Source organism: Pogoniulus pusillus, chromosome Z (genome assembly GCF_015220805.1).
Source record: "Pogoniulus pusillus isolate bPogPus1 chromosome Z, bPogPus1.pri, whole genome shotgun sequence".
Lineage (NCBI taxonomy): Eukaryota > Metazoa > Chordata > Aves > Piciformes > Lybiidae > Pogoniulus > Pogoniulus pusillus.
This window is the reverse complement of record NC_087309.1, coordinates 89273815-89297286: the sequence shown is the minus strand read 5'-3', so window position 1 is coordinate 89297286 and position 23472 is coordinate 89273815. Positions and strand designations below refer to the sequence as shown.

At 52.3% G+C, this 23472-nt stretch overlaps 2 protein-coding genes across 2 annotated transcripts; one reads left to right on the top strand and one right to left on the bottom strand.

Annotated features, from left to right (window-relative positions):
• Positions 1 to 218: 218 nt before the first annotated feature.
• LOC135192970 (serine/threonine-protein kinase PAK 3-like) lies at positions 219 to 5975 on the bottom strand. The gene is given in 13 exon segments (XM_064176358.1): positions 219 to 413; positions 976 to 1038; positions 1040 to 1173; positions 1607 to 1706; positions 2149 to 2266; positions 2390 to 2499; positions 2904 to 2952; positions 4181 to 4311; positions 4394 to 4627; positions 4883 to 5014; positions 5329 to 5438; positions 5553 to 5741; positions 5972 to 5975. Coding segments are annotated over 13 exon segments (1569 nt in total).
• A 9523-nt stretch (positions 5976 to 15498) lies between these two features.
• On the top strand, positions 15499 to 21351 carry SMN1 (survival of motor neuron 1, telomeric). The gene is made up of 8 exons (XM_064176435.1): positions 15499 to 15561; positions 15636 to 15707; positions 15813 to 15938; positions 16230 to 16430; positions 16829 to 16972; positions 18592 to 18663; positions 19390 to 19503; positions 20214 to 21351. The coding sequence occupies exons 1-8, from the start codon at positions 15523 to 15525 to the stop codon at positions 20268 to 20270; spliced, it is 825 nt and encodes a 274-aa protein (XP_064032505.1). The 5' UTR covers positions 15499 to 15522; the 3' UTR covers positions 20271 to 21351.
• Positions 21352 to 23472: the final 2121 nt, after the last annotated feature.

The following is a 23472-nucleotide window of genomic DNA, read 5'->3' as shown; positions in this document are numbered from 1 at the left end:
CATCAGCCTCTGTCCAGGGAATCCCAGCAGCTCCAGGACATGTTTATCCGAGCAGGGCCTAGGCTCAGGGCTGTTCTGAAGGACGCTGAGGTGTGCAGGCTTTCAGCAGCAGGCCAAGAGCAGGGAGACACAGGAGGGAGTGTGGATGGGCTCAGCTCTGGCTTGTGTGGCAGCAGAGTCTGCCTGCCATCACTGCCCCTGAGGGCACATAGATGCCTTCAGGTGTAGCTGAAACCCTTCCCTAGTGCTTCACTTGCAGCTGCTTTGCATTTAACCTGCAGAAGGTCCTGGGCAGACCATCGCCTCTCCACCTCCACCTCCAGGCAGCAATGAAGGAAGTCAAGAAGGGCAGCGGAGAGCTTAGCAGGGTTCTGCAGCTCTGGTGTGCCATTGGCAGCAATCAGGTCACACACCTAGAGACAAAGCGTCACAGGACTTCATCTGCTGCTTTCAGATGCACAAATGCTCCTCTAGACCCCTCGCTGTTCTTTCAGGTCTAGTCTCAAGGGCATTTTCCTCCCTGGCACAGGCTTAGAGATGATGTTTCTCGACTGACAAATCATCCTGCCTGCCGCAGCCACAGCCTCGGGCACTGCTCTGAGGTTGCAAAGACTCCTTTGCCTGCAGCTGTGGCTGGAAGGCTTTTGCTAAAGGTTCCCCCCTTGGAGAAACCTGGCACTGGGCAATTCTTGAGCTCCAGCTCTGGGGGAGCCCAGCACCAGAGGAGAAATGCCAGGCCTGGCACGCTTCTGGGCTGCCTGTGAGCCACTTCTGCTCTGAGCTTCTGCTGTTAAGGCAACCAAAGCTGTGTGCAGCTTCTGCTGCTGTGCTGCAGTGGCACTCGTGGAGGCAGGCTTTGGTGGCCCTGGCTCAGGCGGCCCTGGCTCAGGCCGAAGCCACTGAGATTCTCTCTGCCGGCAGACAAGAGGTGGCAGCAGTCAGCAGGACGACGGCATCTGCTGCCGTGCCCCTTACCCTGCTGTCGTTTTCCCAGGCGTAGGGAGGTTCTCCTTCTGCCAGCTCCACCGCTGTGATGCCAAAGGGACCAGATGTCCACCTTGGGGCCGTAGGGCTCTTCCCTCAGGATTTCAGGAGCCATCCAGTGGGGAGTTCCGGCGTAGGAGGTCCTCTTGTTCTGCTCAGCAGTGAGCAGAGCACACACGCCAAAGTCAGCTGAGAAGAAGACCAGGTCCTGTTAGAGCCAACTGGGATGGGGACAGCAAGCCAGAGGGACAGCCTCTGCAGCCTGGGCTGGGAGCAGCTGCTTGGAACTGCTTGCAGAAGCAGCTGTGCCCTGCTTATCAGTGCTGCAGCCAGGGCACTGCTGAACTGGACACGTTACAGAGCCCCCCTGCTCCATGCAGTGGCCTTTCTTCACCTGAACCTTCCTCTTGTCCCTCCCTCTCTGGGGCAGGAGCTGCCCAAGCCACAGCCACTCCCCACAACTTTTCCCTTCCTGCCCTCCTCTGCATGCTGCAACTGCCCTCTCAGCTGGCAGCAGTGTCCTGGGCACTGCCACAGCCATCACTTCTGGGCACCTGGCAGGCAGGCAGAAGCAGCCCCACACCACAAGCTAACAAGGCTGCCCCCAGCCAAGGATACCTACCCAGCTTGACAGAGACATCCATTCCAAGCAGGATGTTGCAGCCTTTGACATCCCTGTGGATGATCCTGCTGGAATGAAGGCTGTCCAGGGCTTGCAGGCACTGAGGGATGCAAAAGCAACAGGAGGGTAAAACTCTGTGCCTGGGTTCATCCCAGCAGCAGGCAAAGGGCTCTAAGAGCTTTCATTCCTAGACAGACTGTGAGCACTGCCAGAGCCTTGTGCTCTCCAGAGGCACAATTGCTGCTGCAGTGCCAGCAGAGCAATGACCTTGCAAAGGTAGGCCTAGGAGCTTCTGCAAGAGAGCTGTCCCGTGGTGCAGTGTCCCCTGAAGGCACAGGCAGAGCGGCTGCTGCTGTGCCGGCTGTGCTGCCTCCTTCTCCCTGGCCAGCACTGGCTGGCCAGAGCAGCAAAGCCCTTTCCTTCAGTGGGAAGTGGATCTCTTTCAGGTGGGAGGCTGCACGACCCAGAGTCGATGGGCAGGCTGCACAGCAGGTCTGAGGCACCCTGTCCCAGTGTCTGGAAGCACAGGAGGCATCCCTTACCTCCCTGCAGACAGCTCCTGTCTGCCCTTCTTCCATACACGTGGCCTTAACCACGTCAGCCAGGGAGCCTCCGGCCACGTATTCCATGACCAGCCAGAGCTCAGCACCCACCAGACAGCTGGAAAGGAAACCGTGGCAGAGTCGAGCAGCACTAGAGAGGCCACTTCTCTGTCAGCAAGTGCCTGTGGCTGGCACTCTGCAGAGGAACCTTCACCTGGCAAGAACAGGACCCCTCCCTCACCTGTCCAGGTAGCTGACGATGTTTGGACTGCTGTGGTCCTGCAGAACCAGGATTTCATTGGCCACATACTCCTCGTCCTCCGGGCCAACATGAATGTGCTTGATGGCCACCTGGGGTGAGAATGAACTCCATCAGCTGCAGCAGGCTGAGCCAAAGGGCAGGATGGACTCACGGTGAGAGTGTGTGCAGGGCCATAGCCCAGCTGTGCCCAGCTCTCTGCCTCTCAGCCTGGGCAGCTCAGTCCCCCACATGACAAGCTCCCGTGTCTCTGCTGCCTTGGCTGCTCCTTCCAGGACACAAGGCCACGTTGAGTTTGTGCAGCAAAGAAACCACCTTGCCCTAACAGGGCTTTCCCTGGGCAGCTGAAGAGAGCAGCTGATGGATTTGGCCGGCTGGCAGCGGGCTGTGTTTCGGCGGAAAGGGCCAGGGGTGCCCTGAAAGCCCCAGCCCCAGTTTGCAGCCCTGGGCAAGGCAAGGAAGAGCTGCAGAAGCTGCTGCCGCTACTGGCACTCACCTCTCGTCCTGTGGCCAGCTCAACAGCACGATGGATGGCTCCGTAGCTCCTGGGAGCACAGCAGCAGCAGAGAGAGGAGAGGAGGGTTAGTGCCTGTGGCTGAAAGGCAGCTCTGCTGCCTGCACTGCTTCCGAAGCTCTGTGCTCCTCCACTGCTCAGCCAGGAAGCAAAAGGGCTGCAGCAGCAGCAGTCTGCCTATCCTGGCTCATCCCCTCTCGTTGCCTGCGTGGTTCTTTTTACCAGGGACTCCTTCCCCTTCACTCCTAACTGACCCACAGCAGCAGAGGCATGAGCTGCCTGTGGCAGCACACTCACAGCTCTGCAAGAAGGGCCTGCAGTCTGCAGGCTCTGCTGAGAGCTGCAGCAAATCAGCTCAGATGCCCTCTCAGGGCAGAGCTCTGCCCCTCTCTCTGCACTAGTTGTTGGGAGGCTCCTTTGCACAAAGCAAAGTCCTCAGCCCCAGGACTGCCAAGAGGCTGTGAGGGCAGTGGCCATGGTCTGTGACTGGACTTAGCCTTGGCCAAGCTTCTCAGCTTCTGCGTATTTGTCCTCAGGAGGCCCTGTGCTCACAATGCTCCCTGGAAGACACAACGTGAGAGAGGCTTCCCTGAAGATGCGGCACAGCAGCTCCCAGCCTTCTTGTGCTCAAGCAGAAACAATCTCTGCTTTTGCCTTGGCTGCAGAGGGAAGCTCAGGCAAACCCAGCCCAGGCACAGCTGCCCTCAGAGGCAGCAGCAGTCCCCCGAGGGCTCTCTGCCTGCCTCCAAGGACGCTCTCAGCTTGTGTGGGGAGCTGTGAGTGACTCCTGACACTCAGCTGAGGAGGACCATTGGGCAGGGCTCATGCCAAGGCATGCACACAGTGCAGCTCTGTCTCAGACAGAGTGCAAAATGCATACTGAGCTTGTCCAGGGGGACCGCCTCTGTCTGCTGCTGCCCATCCCTCTCGCTGTAGGATGCCCAGGAGGAGACCTGTGATGAGAAATGGTGTAGAGTCAGAAAGGAGGCTTGCAGAGATGCCCCAGAGGTGGCACTAGGAGTGCCGACCCTAGCACTCTGGTGAAGCACTAGGTCATGGCAGGTCTCCAGCCCTGAGAGACTTCATGCAGGAGCTGCCTGGTCAGAAACTGTCACTGTGAATGACACCAAACACAGTGCTGAGCAGAGCTGGGACTCACTGATTTCCTGTCTTCAGGTGCTGGGACCGTGAGAGGAAGAGGCTTTTAGTCATCCCAGTTTTCAGCATCCTCGGCCACAACTTCCTTCACTCTCTCAAACTGATCTTCACATTCCTCATTATCAGCCTCCTCTCTGCCATATTCATCCTCTTCGTAGCCACCTGCTTCATCCTCACCCCCTTCAGCAGGCAGCAACCCATCGTGCAGGTGCACTGACCCTGGTGGTGTGTGCTGTGGATAGACAGGGCTGCCTGGTCAGAAACTGTCACTGTGAGTGAAACCAAGCACAGTGCTGACTGGAGCTGGGACTTACTGCTCTGGCACGTCCAGACAATGGCACCACGACAGGAAGAGGCTCACAGTCATCCTCCCAGTTCTCCCCAGCCTCAGCCTGAGCTTGCTCAACTCTTTCAAATTGGTACCCATAGACCTGAGTTTCATCCTCCTCTCCACCATCCTCCTTCTCCTCATAGCCACCTGCTTCGTTCTCATGCCCTTCAGCAGGGACGAGGCCATGGTGCAGGTGTCCTGACCCTGGTGGCGAGTTCTGTGGGCAGGCAGCAGCACAAGTGACAGTCACCATTTGGGCACTGCATGCTCACTACACACCACTTCAATCTGCTGAGCCGTCAGAAACCAGCCCGGACACAGCCATAGTCCTGCAGGCCTCAGCCCCAAGGTGCACTCGACACAGGGGTCATGGTGGGACTGCGTCCCTGGGAGCCTTGGCCCGAGGGCTGTCTGATCAGAAACGTGTCCCTGAACGACACCAAAGCCAGTGCTGAGCAGAGCTGGCACTCACTGACTTTGCAAGCTCAGGCTGGCACAGCCTCAGAGGTCGAGGCTCAGAGTCCTCTCTCCTCTCATTCTTGTCCCCCTCCTCTTCCTCAGAAGCAGGAGGAGCTCCTGGGTCCTCTGCTCCCGGCCCTGAGTCCTGAGGACAGACAGGAGCATGAGCGGAGTCCCTGCGCTGCTGGGGGAGTTCATTTTGCTGTGTTTCGGTGTGGCTAAGACAACTAAATCCCCCCCGGCCTCAGCCACAGCCTGGCTAACTGCTCTGGCCTGGAGTCTTCCCACCTGCAGGGGCTGCCTGCAGCTCTGCCCCTGCCCACCTGGACTGGCCTCTGGAGAGCTACCCCCAGAGCGGGGCTGGCAGCCGGGCTGAGACTCGGTTCCCTCGGGCAGCTCTGAAGGGCAGTGGAGAAAGGAGCTGCCGCTGTGGGCAGAGCAGGGCTCGGCCGCTCGGACCTTGCCGAGCCAGCTCTCGGCAGGCTGCATGTCCTGAGGCGCTGGAGGCAGCAGAGGAGAGCTCTCGCTCAGCGCAGGACAGGCTGCGCCGAGCCCGCGGCGGATGTGCCCTGCGGAGAGCAAGGGAGCGGCCAGCAGAGTGCGCTGAGCCTGCTGCTGTGGGCAAGCCCAGAGCAAGCACCCCCGAGGGGGGCATCTCTCCGGCAGCAAGAGCCTCGACTCACTTGCTGACAGCTCTGCCATCAGCCGGGGCTTGTCCAGCAGACCGCTGAAGGCGTTGGCACACGCCAGGAGGAAGCCAACGCCAGCGAGGAAGCGCTGCCATCTCCGCGGCACCCAGCGCACGGCACCTGCCCGGGCAGCTGCTCCAGAGGCTCTTCCTGGGAAGAGCAGGCCTGGGACACTGCCCTGTGCTGCGGGCAGACCGCCCTGAACAGCGACGCCTCGCACCCTGCTGCTCACCTGCTGCACCTAGCAGGGCTTTGGCATCACAGCAGAGCCCTGCCACCTGTGCTGGTGACAGCGGCGCAGCCACCCAGGCTGCTCTGCAGCTGACCACCCAGGGCCCGGACAGCTCTGCTCTGTCACTCACTCGCCACAGCTCCTCATGCTCCACAGCCTCTTGCTGAACGGGTTCACGCACTCATGGAGTGCTCTGGCTTTAAGGCAGGTGCCTTAAAGGCCATCCAGTTCCAAGCCCCATCTGCAGGGACACCTTCCACTGGACAAGGCTGCTCAAGCTCCCATCCAAGCTGGCCACGAACACCTCCAAGGATGGGCAATCCACAACCTGCCCGGGCAACCTCTGCCACTTTCTGGCCACCCTCACTGTCAAGAATTTCTTCCTGATCTCCACTCTAAATCTCCACTCTCCAACCCATTGCCCCTTGTGCTGCCATTACAAGCCCTTGTCAGAAGTCCCTGCCCAGCTCTCCTGTAGCCCCCTTCAGCTACTGGAGGGCTGCTCCCTGCAGCCTTCTGCTCTCCAGACTCAGAAGCCCCAACTGCCTCAGCCTGCCCACCAAGGCAAATTGCTCCTGCCTTCTGATCCCCTTTTTGACTCTCCCCTGGACGTGCTCCAGCACCTCCGTGTCCCTCTTGTGCTGTGGGCCCCAGAACTGGGCACAGTGCTGCAGGTGGAGTCTCAGCAGAGCAGAGCAGAGCAGAGCAGAGCAGAGCAGAGCAGAGGGGCAGAATGCCCTCCCTGCCCTGCTGCTCTCCCTGCTTTGGGTGCAGCCTAGCACACAGCTGCCTGATGGGCTGCCAGCAACCATTGCTGGCTCCTGGGCAGCTTGTCACCAACTGACAGCCTCAGGTCCATCTCCTCAACTCTGCTCTGCAGCCTCTTCTTACCCTGCCTGTGTTGGTGCTTGGAATTGCAGTGATCAGTGGGACCAGGCTGCAGGGTGACCCTGCCGATGCCACGGATGGGTTCTGTGCTGTGCAGAAGAAACAACGCCCAGGAGGTGTTACTGGCCAGAGTCAGGGACCCACAGGCTCAAGCAGAGCTTCTGGCTGCCTTCCAGGTTGGATGGGGCTTTGGGGAGCCTGGGCTAGTGGAAGTTGTCCTTGCCCAAGGCAGGGAGGGTGGAACTAGATGATCTTTATGGTCCACTCCAACCCAAACCATGCTACGACTCTGTGATCCCAAAGGTCCCTCCAGCGGAAGCCATGCAACCCTTTGATGATTCAGTGATGTAGGGCCTGACTCCATGAATGCACAACACAGCCCTGAGCACGGCCAGAAGCCCTCCCTAGCAGATGCCAAGTTCTCATCTGGGCACTGCTGGAAGCACAAGGACTGGAAACAGGAAAGCAGGAAAGCTCCTCACTGCTGACAGCATCCAGGTCTAGAACAGACACTGCGGCACGATGGGGGAAGGTTGGCTGGGGCCAGGGCTGGCCTTGGCCTTCCTTTCCTCCTGTTCCTTGCAGTGAGCCAGACCTGCAGCCTGACTGGGCTGCCAGGGCTCTTCTGTTGGACCTGTAACAACCCATCTCAAGTGGCAAAACCATGCAGAGAGACGTGCAGCTGCACCAAGCCCCTCTGATCTCAGAGGCCATGGGTGGAATCCAAGGGGATTCATCTCTTCCTGACCTGAGCACTCACCTCACGTAACAGGCACGCAAGGGTCCCTGGGGAGGAACAAGCAGCAAGCCTCTCCCCACAGAGACCAGGCAGACTCCTAGATGCCCACAAACCTCCTCTGTGCCTGCCCTGCCATTAAACTCCCTGCCCCTTTAACTTCATCAAGCTTTTGGATTTGAGCCACACAAACTCAGGTGAATCCTTTCAGAGCCCAAATGCCTGGAGCCCACCAACCATGTTCACAGCAAGGCTTGCACAGCCATTTCCAAAGGCTTCCCATGACTTTGTGCAAGGTTTATTGTTGTCTCTGCCTTCAAGTGAGGGGAGAGAAGATCAGGGGAGAGGCAGATGGAAAAAGGAGCTTCAATATTCATGTTCTTAGCAGCGAGGCATTGAGAGTGTGGGAAGAGAGGTGGGCACGCAGAGGAGGAGGAAGGTGGCTCCAGAGCATAGGCTGCAGCTGCTGCAACATAACTGCTCAGGCAAGGGGAGGCACAGAGGTGCTGAGTCCTCCTGGGCAGGCACAGCAGCTTGGGCTAGAGCCCCTGCCAGAGACGCCACTTGCTGAGCCTGCCCTGGGGCTGTGGTGGTTGCTGCTGCTTCAGCTCCAGCACCTCCAGACATCTGGAGCTGACATCTGCCAGCTGCATGCTGTGCTCAGACAGCTGGAGGTGATCAGTGTCCTCAGCTGGGAAGGCTGGAAGGCAGCATCTGTGGTAGCTGTGTGCAGAGCTTTTTGCTTCTGGAGATGGAGGAGCAGAAGATCCCAGCAGGCAAGGAATGTCAGGACCCTTCACTTCCTCTTGTTTGCAGGGAAAGTCTGAGCAGGACAAGCATGGCACCAGTGCTGGGCTGTGGCAGGCAGGGCAAGCTGCAGCTGCTGGCTCTGGGGAGCCACTGCCTGGGAAAGGAGAGAAAGGATGCAGGGAGGCTGTCAGAGAGGCTGTCTACTTTCCCCCTCTCTGCCAGGCAGAGGTCAGCATCAGCCACCACTGCTGGGCAGAGAAACACAGAGCAGGGCAGCAAGGCTGGAATCAGAGAAGAGACTGAGGAGTTGCTGCTGTTTGCATTTGCTACAGACCCTAAGCCCTCAGAGCAGCACAGGAAGGGTGATGATGCAGCAGGCCAAGCCTCAGGGGACCAGGGGCCTGATTCACATCTTTTCTTCCACCTGCCTTCTGTCAGCACTGAGCAGGTGCTCTTCTCTCAGCAGAATCTCAGGTCACCTAAGGCTGTACCTTTCTCAACCCCTGTGGACTGGGCCTGAAGCCCACGTTGCCCTTGCAGTGCCTGTCAGGAGCACCCAGTATGACCTTGTTCCTCACTTCTCTAGGTGCCAAGGTCACACTGACAACTCTGTCCTTTCTTGCTTTTTTCTCTCGGGCCTTTTCTGAGTCACAGTGGGAAGATGCTGTCCAACCTGCAGTCAGCACAGACCTGCCCAGAGTCTGCCTCTGGCAGGGAGATTGGCAGGACTCATGCCCACTCCAGTGCTCCTTCAAAATCTTGGGATGAATCCCACCAGGCTCCACGGACTGGTGACCATTCAGTAGTCATAAATGGCCCCTCATTAATTCTGTGTGTGCAAAGTGACCCTTCTAATAGTCAGTGACTGTTCCCTATGGTTCTTTTGGAGCTCAGAAGAGTGGCAGCTCAAGGTCTGCCATTGTTTTGAAGGATGAAGGCCAAACAAGCTCTAACTACTTCCCCTTTTGCTGTGACCCTGTTTGCCAGGGCAGCATCTTCATCAAGTGTTTTCCACCTCTTGCTGTCACCATCCCTAAACAGCTCTTTCTTGTCTGATGACACAGGAAAGCAAGGTTCAGCTTTAGTGGCAGGGCTGCCCTCCTATCCCCTGGCAGCATGGCTGCCCTCCATGCCCAGCAGCCTCTCCAGGGAGGACACAAGCAGCTGCTGCAGCAGCAATTCCTCCAACACAAAGAGGACCAGTAGAGCCATGAGCAGCTCCTCCATCAGAACTGCCTTGGAAGGCCTTCCCCTGAAGATGCTACCCAGCTCCTTGGCAAAGCCAGGTCAGCATGGGCTGCAGCAGAGCTGGGTGCTGCCTGAAATGGATGCCTTGGTGCCAGCCTGCAGGCCACCCAGAGGAGCCCTGGCCACCAATCCCCACAGCCTCTCCTTGCGGTGCTGCAAGACTGTGTGCAGCTGTACAGCCAGGAGCTGCTCCAGCCTTGTGCCCAATGGTGGGCAATGGCACACACAGTGCCATGAGGAGCTACTCACAGTCATCATCAGCCTGTAGCATCTGCAGGGTGGAGGAGAATCTCTCCTTCCAGAGGGGGCAGCTGCAGCTGTTCTCAGCCCACCACCTGATGCAGGCAGATTGGGCAGCAGGTGTCCAGCTCCACGGCCATGCCCTCCTTGTGCTACAGTGGGCTGGGGGCAGGTGGAGACGTCTGGCTGCCCCCTCTCCCTGGGGCTGCTGCAGCAGCTGGCACACTAGAAATGAGAGGCCACGGCCATGGGTTGGCCCAGACACAGCTGGAAGATGTGCCCAGGGTCCTGTCAAGGTCTGGAGGAGCAGAGATTAACAGTACCTCTGTCCAGAGGAGCAAGACCAGTTCTTATGGATTCCGTGCTGTGAAATTAAGGTGCAAACGAGACCAGATATCACCATGAAACTATTTATTAAAGGATAAGGTTGGGCAAAACAGAGGGAGAGAGGGGAGAAGGGGGAGAGAGAGAGATCAGAACAGAGTGAGAGAGGGGAGAAGGGGGAGGGAAAACGATAAAGAGATCGATGGAGAAGAGAAGAAGGAGCAGGGAAGGGGAAAAGGCTGTGATCGTATTACCCTCAGTCGCAGATAGAGGGGAGAGAGAGAGACGGGTGCATGGCCCAGGGATGATCTTCTGTGGAGTTTGTCAGAGGTTCTTCAGGTGGTGTGCAGTTCTGGTGGTCTGGTGATGGTCTGCCCTCGGTGGTCCAGTGGAGGTGCCACTGGTGGTCTGCTGGGAGTGCCACGCTTGGTCTGGTGGGAATGCCACACTTTGGCAGGCATTTCTCCTGCCTTTTTATACAGTTTTCTGCTCAGTGTCCAGCTGCAGCCCCCCTGGGCATCTTCCTGTGCATCTTCCTGTGCATTCTTATGCATTCGCAGGGGTCCGGCGTCGCCGGGGGGAGGGCCTCCACCCTCTCTCGGCTACATCTGTCCACACCCTGCATACACAACCCTTGGGGGTAGCTGAGATAAGATGAAGGCTTCCTGGGCAGTCCAGCCAGGGTGAGGTCCAGGAGTTTCAAAGGTATTGTCTGTTGATTTGCATCCCTGAGCTTTGGGCCAAGCCCCTGAGTCTGAGTCCCAGAAGTAACAAGATTAAGGAGAGATGATGCAATCTTCTTTATCTTTGTTGATTAAGGAGGGACGATGCAATCTTTGTTGATGAACGAGAGAGAGGATCAGACTATCACAGGCCCTCAGGATGGAAGCCTCCCAGCTGCCCAGACTGAGGTGTCCCTGCCCAGCTCACTTCTGCTGCTGTGAGCCTGCATCCTGACTGCCTTGGCTGCCTAAGCCTGGCAGGGCTGAGAAAGGTCCTCCAGTGGCTCTGGGGTTGGGCTCCCAGAGCTGCCACCAACACCTCCCTGAGCAGGACTACCAGCACCACCAGCCCTCATTACTCCACACTTTGCCAAGTCACTCTAATGGAGCATGGACATGAATCACTGGGTGACACTTTGCACCCCAGGGTAAGCAGTGAGGAACAGCTGGTCAGAATCCATCTCCAGGTGACATCTCTGTCCACCTCTCAGCAGACACTGGAACTCATACCTGTGGGGACTCAATGACATGGAGTCACAGAATGCAATGGGTTGGCAGGCAACTTCTGAAGGTCATATTGTCAGCTCCCTCAGGATACCCCCTAACTACAGCAGGTTGCTCAGAGCTCCACCACTTCCCTGGGAAGCTGATTCAGTGTTCCACCTTCCTCATACTGAAGAGCTTCCTAAATCTAAACCTGCCCTGCTCTAGTTTCAGATGATTGCCCCTTGACCTAGTGCTAAATGTCCTTGGAAACAGTCCCTCACCAGTCTTCCCATAGAACCCTTTTAGGTACAGGAAGGCTGCTATAGTGTCTCCCTGGAGCCTTCTCCAAACTGAACAACTCCAACTCTCTCAGCCTGTATGTTAAATAGAGGTGCTCCAGCCCTTTGATTATCTTTGCAGCCTTCCTCTAGACCCACTCCAGCAGGTCTATGTCCTTAACTTTTTGTTAATGCACTTGAGGGGAGTTCTACTGATGCAACACTTGGAGCTGGTGATTAATTAAGCCATTTTGGAGGGCTACTCTCAGGTGGCCCAGCTGAGAGCCAGTCCAGTCCAATGATACTTAGACAGAAAGACTGAGGACACTCTCAGCAAGTTTGCAGATGATACCGAGCTGAGTGGTGCAGCAGATCAGCCTGAAGGACACAATGCCCTCCACTGGACAGGCTGGAGAAATGGCCTAAGGAGAATCTCCTCAGGTTCAGTAAGGCTAAGTGAAGGTCTTGTACTTAAGTTGAGGCAATTTTCAGTATCAATCCAGGCTAGGGGATGATGAGATTGAGAGCAGCCCTGCAGAGAAGGACTTGGGAGTGCTGGTGGATTAGAATCTGCCCAGGAGCCAGCAATGGGCACCTGCAGCCCAGAAGCCCAGTAGCAGACTGAGCTGCATCAAAAGCAGCACGGGCAAAGACAGAGGGGATCCCACTCCTCTGCTCTGGGGAGACCTCACCTGCAGTGCTGTGCCCAGTTATGGGGCCCCCAACACAAGAACATCGACCTGATGGAACTGCTAGAGAGGAGGAACACGAAGGTGATCAGAGGGCTGGAGCACCTCTGCTATGAGGACAGGTTGAGAGAATTGGACTTGTTAAGTCTGGAGAAGGCACCAGTGTATTGAAAATTAATACTCGTTATGAATTATCAGTATTAATTTTTGTATTAACATTTTTTAATTATTAATATTCAAAATTTGGGAAAATTCCCTGAGATTCTTTGGATTTTCAGTCGACAGAAAGTAACTGCACAGAATTAAACAATTTAAACAATCAGAACTTGGAAACAGTAATGTGAAAACAGGAAAAATTCTAACTATGCTTATGGTGTCTTGGAATTTGCTCCAGCATGTGTACTCATGATGCTTTTGGTCTCTGAGTAAGTCTCCTGTATCAAAGACACTTTCAAACTCACGATAACAATCCCAGGGTAAAATACAAAACATTCCAGGCAGAGGGATGGAGAGTTGAGTTGCGGCTAAGCTGGTGGGTGTGAGCTGCATGCATGTGGCCGCCTTTAACAAGCCACAAACAATGAGAGGCAGGAAGGCTGAATGCAGAAAGGCTCAGTTTCTATATCAGCCCCCATTAAATACTTCAGTTTGAAAATCAAACTGGCCAATAGGCACTAGCACCATTGTTCTGGCCACTGAATTCAAAGCTTCATGCCTCGTTTGACCACGCAGTCACAATGAGGGCAGCACAAGACATCTGATATGTGGTGCCAAGTCCCCTAGCCCTCAAGGCTTTGCTGAGGACAAACTCTTATTGTTTGCTCATCTGACTCCACTCCTGAACCCACAAAACAGGAGGAGGAGAGCAAGGGTTAATCCGGCCTGGCAGGATTTATGCCTTACCAGGACAACCAGGGAGACCTTATAGCTCCATTTCATTGTCTGAAGGGAGCCTAAGGAAGCTCGGGAAGGGGCTGTTTAGAAGTCTGTGGCAACAGAACAGAATCACTGAAAGACAGGAGTTGGAAGGGATCTCTGAAGATCATCATATCCAGCCTCCCTGCCAGAGCAGGATCATCTAGAGAAGGCTGCACAGGACAACATCCAAGCAGAGACAGAAATTACTCCAGAAACAGAGCCCACCATTTCTCTGTTCAGCCTCTTTCAGTCCTCTAACCCTCTCAAAGTAGAGAAACTCCTCCTCATGTGTAGATGAAACTTCCTATGTTCATTGTTTGCACCCATTAACCCTTGTTCTGTCACTGAGCACTGCTGCATGACAACACCATTCCCCACAGAATTCTCAGAGCCAAACTCTGCTCATGGCTTGGACAAGCACAGCTCTGCTGGATGAAGTACTGGCTGGACAAAAGGAACCAAAGGGTGGTGGTCAATGGAGTTAAATCCAGCTGGTGGCAGGTCACAAGTGGTGTCCCTCATGGCTAAGTGTTGGGACCACTTCTGTTTAGCATCTTTATTGATGACCTTGATGGAGACACAGAGTGTGTCATCAGTAAGTCTGCAGATGACACCAAGTTGGGTGGCAGTGTTGATCTGCAGGATAGGGAGACTCTACAGAGGGACTTGGATAGATTGGATGGATGGGCCAATGTCAATGGCATGAGCTCAAATAAGGCCAAATGCCAGGTCCTGCGCTTTGATCACAACAACCCAAACAATGCAACAGGCTTAGCGCAGCATGGCTGGAGAGCTGCCTGGCAGAAAGGGACCTGGGGATGGCAACAGACAAACAACTCAGTATAAGCAAGCAGTGTGCCCAGGTGGCAAAGAAAGCCAATGGCATCCTGGCTTGCATTACAAATACTGTGTCCAGCAGGATTAGGGAAGTGATTGTCCCCTTGTACTTGGCTCTGGTGAGGCCATACCTCAAGTACTGTGCTCAGTTTTGGGGACCTCATTACAAAAAGGATGTGGAGATGCTGGAGAGTGTGCAGAGGAGAGCAACGGAACTGAGGAAGAGCCTGGAGAATAAATCTTATGAGGAGTGACTGACATCCACCCTTTAAGTACCTGTAAGCATTGACAAGTTCCCCCCTCAGTCTTCTCTTGTCCAGGCTAAAAAGTCTCGATTCTCTCAGCTACCTCTAGCAGCCCCGAGGTCCTTCTCAAACTGAGGATCCCAGAAACAGACACAATGCTCCCGATGTGACCTTGCCAGGGCAGAGCAGACAGGGAGCAGAACCTCCCTCAACCTGCCAGCCACTCTTCTTGACACATCCCAGGACAGCACTGTCCTTCTTGGCCACGAGGGTGTATTGCAGGCTCAATCCAGGACTCTCAGATCTTTTTCCACAGCTGCTTTCCAGGAGGTCAGTCCCCAGCTAGTGCTGATGCACGGTGTTACTTCTCCCCAGGCGTAGTACCCTACACTTCTTCTTGTTGAGCTTTCTCAATTTAACCCTCTGTTAACTCTCCAGCCTGTCCGGGTCTTGTCTGATGGCAGAACAGTCTGTGCGTAAGCCCCACCACCCAAGTTTTGTATCATGATCAACTTGCTGAGGCTACACTCTGTAGCCTCACCCAGGTCCCTGATAGAATTGCTATGCAGTGCTTACAATGAGACTCGGAGGCAGACTCGGGGCGGGCTCTCTGCACCGTATTTGCAGATACCGGTACCAAACGCTGTGCTAACTGTTCTTACAGGTTCTTTAGCGTTTGGAAGCCGCGCACGGCAGACGCAGGCTGCACACCAGGCGGATGCCCTTCGCTGTCAGAGTGGTGAAATAGCGGAACAGGTTCCCAAGAGATGTGGTTGAGGCCCTGTCCCTGGACACATTCAACATCAGACTTAATGTGGCTCTGCACAGCCGGATCTAGTTGGAGATGATGGCAAAGAGCTGACCTCTGTGCCACGCAGGCTGTGCCCCTGCCGCGCTGCGCCCCCGGCCCCGGGCTCTGCCCCAAGGCTGCGGGGGGACGGCAAAGAGCTGACCTCTGTGCCACGCAGGCTGTGCCCCTGCCGCGCTGCGCCCCCGGCCCCGGGCTCTGCCTCAAGGCTGCGGGGGGACGGCAAAGAGCTGACCTCTGTGCCACGCAGGCTGTGCCCCTGCCGCGCTGCGCCCCCGGCCCCGGGCTCTGCCCCAAGGCTGCGGGGGGACGGCAAAGAGCTGACCTCTGTGCCACGCAGGCTGTGCCCCTGCCGCGCTGCGCCCCCGGCCCCGGGCTCTGCCCCAAGGCTGCGGGGGGATGGCAAAGAGCTGACCTCTGTGCCACGCAGGCTGTGCCCCTGCCGCGCTGCGCCCCCGGCCCCGGGCTCCGCGCCAGGGCGCACGGGCGGCAGCTGCGGGCTCGCGCCGGAAGTGACGCAGGCCGCTGCGCTGAGGCGGGAGGAGCGGGGCCAGGGGCTGCTAATGGCGGAGCGAGTGTTGTTCCGGCGTGGGACCGGCCAGGTGGGTGCTGGGAGGGGTGGTGAGGCGGAGATGGGGCTGCGGAGCGGTTATAACGCGGTCTCTGTCTTCCGCAGAGCGATGCCTCGGACTTGTGGGACGATACGGCTCTCGTCAAGGCGTACGACAAGGCGGTGGCCTCCTTCAAGGTATGGGGGTGAGGGGACCCGCCCGTGGTGGGACTCTGGGCTGAGGGCCCTGGGCTGCCTTTTATAGTTTTCCTGAGGTTTGTTTCTTTGTTTTTCTCCCTGAAGAACGCTTTAAAGAATGGAGAGTGTTCGGAGGCTTCAGACAAGCAGGAGCAACGCCTGGGAATGAAGAGAAAAAACAATAAAAAGAACAGAAATCGGAAGAAGAGCAACACAGTCCCTCTCAAACAGGTTACCTCTCCTGTCGGCATGCTTCTGCTGCGTCTTTTCCTTCCCTGGAGGGAAAAGCTTTTTCGTCCACTTGAGAAACAAGTGGAAAAAGGAGGGTGGTGGGTGGTGATGTTGTAAACATTGTTTGTGGGTTACATCGAGCAAATACTACTCTGTGCTGTTTGTATTTAACTAAATACAAAGATTAAACTTGGTGTGAGGGAGGCATCTCATGCCTGGGACAAAAAGTAGTGCAGAAAAAAATATCTTTCTCTGCTCATTGCTGCAGGTGTTGACTTGTTTCTGTTGCAGTGGAAAGTCGGCGACAGCTGCAGTGCTGTTTGGTCCGAAGATGGCAACGTGTATTTGGCAACTATCTCCTCCATCAACCAGAAGCGAGGCACATGTGTTATTACTTACACGGGATATGGAAATGAAGAGGAGCAGAACCTGGCTGATCTACTTCCTCCAACCAGCAACGAAAGAGTAGATGGGATGGTGAATTGTGGGGAGGTGAGGGATGCTCTTTTAACTCTTTTGAAAAGGAATAGGAAAATGGGGGGAATCAGCTCTTCCAGTATTTCTGATGTCACTGGCATTGCTCAGAGTGAGAATAGATACCTTGAATGCATTGTGAATGAGCACAAGCTGATGGAGGGAACGGGAGCATTATCTTCTTGAATTCAGCATGGAAGGAACGGAGGAAACAACAAGAAGTTTACATGTGAAAGATAACAGCTAAAACAACAAACAGATAAAATTATGAGGCTGTAAGGCCTTTCCTGAGTAGAACTGGGAGGGCTTGAGGGAGGGAAGGATATGGATGTGTCTTTCTCAAGGTTTTTCACACTAAAACTGATTGCTATAAATTCTTGTGTAGCACATCTCATAAAAATGTCTTGGTCTCCTAGAATGAAAATGATACTCCATGCTCAACAGATGAAAGTGAAAAGTCTTCGCAGTCCTCTCGAAACAAAAACAGCTGCACAAAAGGAAGGTCCTCTCCTCAAAACCTAAAATTTTCAACACCACTGGGAGCCCCAGAACTGGGAAGGGTAAGCTCAGCCTTAACTGGAAAAATCTGTGTGCCACTGTAAGCCTGGTGTGGTTACAAACTCAGAGATGATAGGTTGATGTTTATCATTGTCTAGAAAGGAGGTAACAACCTTTTGAGGATGGATATGCAATCATGCCTGTTAGAACCCATTGGTTTGGCATTTTGTAATAAGCTGGACACAGCATAGCCCTTTTGCAGTGCTGCTGTCTAGTGAGAAGAGCTTTCTCTCCAGGCAACACTTGCTTTGAAGCTGTCTTCTGACTTAAAAGGGGTGTGGATGCTTGGACTGTGACAGTGCTGTTAATGTTTTAAGATTGCACTTTTTCTAGCCAACTAATGCAGAATAAAATAATTTCTGATGGAAAAGGCCTATAAAGTCAAGTCCGACCATTCTCTGAACTTTTTCAAGGTTTGTGCTAAACCACTTCCCAGAGTACCACATTTCTGCCTTTTATAAGCCTTCTAGAGATGGAGATTCAACCATCTTCCTGGGAAGCCTGTTACAGTGTTTGAGAGCCCTTTCAGTGAGGAATTTTTCTTCTGATATCCAACCTAAACCTCCCTTGATGCAACTTAAGACTCTTTCCTCTTGTCCTGTGACTTACTACTCCCACTTGACTCCAGCCTCCTTTCAGGGAGTTGTGGAGAGCAAGGTGGTCTCCTTCTCCAGACTGAGGAAACCCAGATACTTAATCTGCTCTTCACCAGCCCTGTTATCCAGACCCTTCACCAGCTTTGTTGTACTTCTTTGGACACACTCTAGCCCATCAATATACTTGTAGTGAGGGGCCCAAAAACTGAACCTTGGATTGAAGGTGCATCCTCACCAGTGCCCAGCACAGGGGCACAATAAGTTCTTTCCCCCTGCTAGCCACAGTGTTGCTGATCCAGGCCAGGATGCTGTCAGCCTTCTTGGACACCTGAGCCCACACCCCCACTTCTTTCTGTGCTGGGCAGCTTTCCCAGTGCTCTTCTCCATACAGGACACTACACAGGGCATTAAAGGCAGAAAAAATGAAATGTCATAGAATCTGTGTGCTGGGTTATCAGCAGTATTGATACACTCTTTGTTTTCCCTGTTGTGCAGAGTGTTGAAATAACAGTGCAGCTAAATGCAGCATTTTGTTTTTAAATATTGATGTTTGTCCATAATTTATTCACAAGATTTTATTTTATGTTTTTCCTCTCATATCAGTAGATTTGTATCTAAGACATCCCCAAGTCTAGTGGAATTTAGTTGTGTCTCCAGCCACAAAGGAACAGAAACTTTGTTTGCCTGTGGACAGTACTAGCTGTGCTTTGTGTGAGGGTGTCAGTGCTGACTTCTATTTAGAAGAAACCTTGTTAAAAATTCTTTTGTGAACCAGTACCCTGTTCCAACACTGTTTTCCTCAGCAACAGGTGTCATATTACGTTTACTTTCCTAGTAAGAAAGCAATTCTAGTAACAGCTGCTGTGAATTGTTACTGCTGTTTCATTGCATGGCTGCGATATGTTGCCTTTAGTTTAAGGTATGTGAAAATTGTCTCAAATAATCCTTCTAAGCAAAATGCTAACACTTGAAATGTCTTTTTAATTTCCACTATTCCACTGTCATTGTTTTTCCTCTTTTTATAGGCTGGATCCAAATGCCGGACATCTCCATTGTTTCCACCTGCCTGGCCTCCAGCCTTCCCAGCAATGCCACCAGTAAGTGATGGAGGGAGGAAGAAGAAAGTGTTCAGGGATGAGTGTTCAGTTCTCTAACTGAAGGTGCTCACCACCTGTGCTTTTTAGAACAAGATTCTGTGTTTGGAGTCTGCATCTTCCAGTTCAGAAAGTACCCAGTTACTGTATTATAACAATCTAGTGCACAAGGTCTGCTGTGCTCTTGCTTTTGTTGATGAAAATATCCAGAGAAAAATCATTTGAAGAAACTCCCTTGCATTTCACAGTGACCAGTACTTTGTCTGGGAGCAGGTTTGGCATTTCAGCAGAGACTGTTCCCCAGTTGTCACAGAATCCCAGCATCATAGGGGTGGGTAAAGCAGGGCACCCACAGCAGCTTGCCCAGGGTCATGGTGGGCAGGTAGGTTTGGAATCTCTCCAGAGAAGAGACACTATATCCTGACTCAGTGCTTTGACACCCTTGTTTTCTGTTGTAACTTGATTGACAGCATTTCACTGATGAGGATAAGTGTTTCCCCATTATAACTTCTTGCACAGTCACGCTGCCGATACCTTTTTTCCTCCCAGGCTTTAGATGCTACATTTCCATAAAACACCATCTCTGACTCCTTTACAGCAGATGATTTGAGGATTTATTCCTATTTCAGCATTATATTCTGATTTTTCTGTTTGTTTGTTTTGTGGGATGCGTTATCTAACCTGGTGTATACCCTACTGAAACACAGACATCTCTTTTTGACTTTTTAGTTGATTCCTCCTCCACCACTCTTCATGAGTCCAGATACTCTTGAGGACGAAGAAGCCCTGGGAAGCATGTTGATTGCTTGGTACATGAGCGGTTACCACACTGGGTATTACCTGGTATGCGCTGCTTCTGTCTTGTCTTTGTGGTTTTGGTTTTGTGTTGCTGTTCTTGGCAGGCAGTTAAATGGGGAGAGATGATTTTAATACCTCTTATGCTAAATGATGGTAGATAAATTTAAGGGTATTTTGTATTGTGTGTGTTTTATTGTCCTTGACAAGTAGTCACATCTACCAGCATAAGTACGTTGTAAATGTTATTTCAGTCTTATTTCACTGGAAGGGTCCCAGCAGGAACTTCTCTGGCCAGTTTTATGACCGTTTCACAACAACCAGTTCTGTCTTTGTATGGAAGTGGAGCAAAGATGAGCATGTTTATTATTAAGCAGTCTTATATCTGCATCCCTTCAGTATGAGTGATTAATACTGTGTGTTGGAGCGGATTTAGCATTTTTGCAGACTGTCAGTAATCACAGAATCCCAGCATCACAGGGGTGGGTAGGGACCTCTAGGGATCTTCTAGTCCAACTCCCTTGCTGGGGCACCTAGGAGAGGCTGCTCAGGATCACAATGTCCAGGTGGGTTTGGAATCTCTCCAGAGAAAGACTCCACAGCCTTTTAAAACTGCCCATTCTGAGTAAAAAGCTATTCCAGATTTGTAAGGGACTTAAATCCCTGAAACATTTGTCCAGAAAATAATTTGCTCTGCAATTAGAGTGTTTTATTTCCATGTTAGTAAAACCAAGATTTCACTGAATTTTATCCCTTAGGGTTTGAAACAAAGCCGCATGGAAGCAGCGATGGAGAGAGCGGCAGATGCAAAGTAACTGAATATCCATCTTTGGTTTGAAGGATTGTTAATTACTGCAGTTTTGTGCTAAATGAAGATCCACAGGTTTGTTTGGAGGCTTTCAACAAGTGTAGCATTCAGTGCAGAAGCTGTGAGCTTCAGGACTTCCCACAACGATGACTCCATCACAATCACTTCTGGCCACTTCTGATCCTGTTCACAGGATATTAGAGATTGGAAGACACCCAAGGAGATCATTGAGTCCAACGACCTCCATGTCCAAGCAGGACAATGCTATCTAAGACAGATCACAGAGGAACACGTGCAGACAGGCCTCTATTCCTTTGCTGTAATTGTTTTTTTTTTATTGGCCAGAAGGAAGCAAAGTGCTTTATTGCTCTGAAAAGTCTCTACAACAGGATCCAGAGCACACCTGATCTGACCTGTGCTGAGTTACTTGATTTGTTTCATGAGCTGTTAAGAAAACACAAGGTGGCTCAGTGCAATGTAGCTGTTCTATCCATGTGCACCTCTTGAGGAGCAGCTGCTGCTGGACAGGTTGGGGAGCAGCCTGTGTAGCTAAGCTTTGTTTTCAGGGCAATAAACACTTGTTTGATGTGGTTGAGCAGTTCTGTTCTCACTGCTTCATTGCCTGTGCTTTTGGTTGGAAGTCATCGTTTAGAGTTTTCCAGCATATTGTTCAGTCTCTTTTAGGGCAAAACTGTATTCTCTTGGGGATTTGTTTTTTTCTGATACTTTGTGCAATTGAGTAATTCTTTGGTTTTTTGTAAAAAAAAAAAAAAAAGGCAACAAACTCTTGTATACTAGTCTTTGCTTTTTTAAAGCCGGGTACCAATTGTTCCCCCTGAGATGCATGTGTCACTTATGCATTGATGGTGAAGATAAGGCTTTAAGAGAGTTAACCTTCAATATTTTCTTATCATTGAACTTCCCCTACTAATGAGCAACTTGAGACTACTAATGACATGTGCATTGAAACCAGCTGTTCCCTGAGGACCTGTAGACAATCTAGAAACCTCTGCAGCTAATAAAATATATTTTGACTCCCCTGAAACAGTTACCTTTTTTAACCATGTGATAAAGTTAAGTCTTACAAACCCCTGTGATTACATGCCTTTTATCTCTTGCTTTGACATCTCTTCTATTCCTTAGATTTTTGTCTTGAGGGACAACACCAGAATTGGCAATTCCAGCACATTCTTATGCAAGGAGCATACCGTTGCAGTGGCCAGTGCTGGCCTGGGAAATGGTGTGTCATAGAATCAATCAGGTTGGAAAAGACATCTAAGATCATCCAGTCCAAGCTAGCACCCAGCCCTAGCCAGTCAACTAGACCACGGCACCAAGTGCCTCATCCAGACTTTTCTTGAACACCTCCAGGCACGGCCACTCCACCACCTCCCTGGGCAGCCCATTCCAATGGCAAATCACTCTCTCTGGGAAGAACTTCCTCCTAACATCCAGCCTAGACTTCCCCCAGCACAACTTGAGACTATGTCCCCTTGTTCTATTGCTGGTTGCCTGGGAGAAGAGACCAACCCCCACCTGGCTACAACCTCCCTTCAGGTATTTGTAGACAGCAATGAGGTCACCCCTGAGCCTTTCCTCTAGGCTAAGCTTCCTCAGCTTCTCATAGGGTTTGTGTTCCAGGCCCTTCACCAGCCTTGTTGCCCTTCTCTGGACACATTCCAGCACCTCGTACTGCAAAACTCATCATACTGAAAAACTCTTACTATCCATCTGCATTTAGAAATGCCTAGTTTTGAGGGTTTGAATGCTTGTTAATGAAGTGGCTTGTTTTGGGGTGGGTATTACTATCTGTAGACCTTTCTTGGATGAATGGCTGAAACAATTCTGATGTGTGGCCTTTTCCTGAGTACCAGAAAAAGCAAACTAGAATCAGAAGGCTGTAGAAAGCTGTTGGTGAGTGTACACCTGGATTTCAGCCTTTGCAGCCTCAATTCTTCTATAATGGAGGTTGCAGACACAGAGCTGGACAGGGGTTTAGTTAATGGTAGTGGTTTGCTGTTCAGGGAAAGCAGCCAAATACAGACCTGAACTTTGCAGCCTTTGTTCAGTTCCTTTCTCTCCTGTTGTGTTGAATCAGATTTCCCTCAACCGAGAAAAAAAAAGACAGACATCATCTTATGATTCTAAGTCTACCAGAACTTGTCACTTCCAAACAAAATGATTCAAGATTGTCAACCTAGCACTGTCAGGTCACCACTAAGCCATGTCCTGCAGAAACACATGTACACGGTTTTGAAATACCTCCGGGATGGGGACTCCACCACTACCTTGAGCAGCCTCTTCCAGGGCTTGACAATTGTTTTGGTGAAAAAATTGCTCCTACTGTCCAACCTAAACCACCCTGGCACAACTTGAGGCCTTCCCACTTACCCTATTGCTTGTTACCTAGGAGAAGACACCAACCCACCTCTCCCCAACCTCCTTTCAGGGGATTGTAGGGAAGGTCTCTCCTTGGCCTCCTGTTCTCCAGACTAAATGACTCCAGGTCCCTCAGCTGCTTCTCACAAGACTTGTGCTCTAGACCCTTTGCCAGCTTTGTTGCCCTTCTCTGGATACACTCCAGCACCTCAATGTCCTTCGGAGTGAGGAGCCCAAAACTGAACCCAGGGTTCAAGATGCAGCCTCACCAGTGCCCCTCACCTGCTGTTGCTGATGCAGGCCAGGATTCTGGTGGCCTTGTTCACCTAAGGCACATGTTACTGCCTTCACTAGGGAAGGAGTTTGAGAACTGGAAAAGCAAGACAGCACAATGTAATTTTCAGTTGAAAACTCAGGGGGTTGCTCATGAGATCTTGTTTTGAGTTCCAGGAGGACATGGTCACTCCAGGTCTTTCAAGGATGAGATCATTCAGTTCAGTGTAGCAGTTAGTGGCAGCTGTTCCTGAAGGCACTGCTTTGCCTGGTGATTTTTTTTCCTCTAACATCAAACACGGGCATTAAATATCTCGCATACAGATTAATTACTCTTTAAATCCCATCTTCTGTTCAAGGACAGACTTACGGAAAAGCATAGTCTTTTTACATAGTATGAGCTTCTTTCCACTCTCAGTTCTTCACTGTTACAAACTTGAATACTGAAGCTCCTTTTTTGATTTGTCCCTTCCCTGACGTTCACTCCCCTCACTTGCAGGCAGAGCAAACAATAAACCTTGCGGTTGGGCATAATCTGCCTGGGAAGCCTTTGGAAA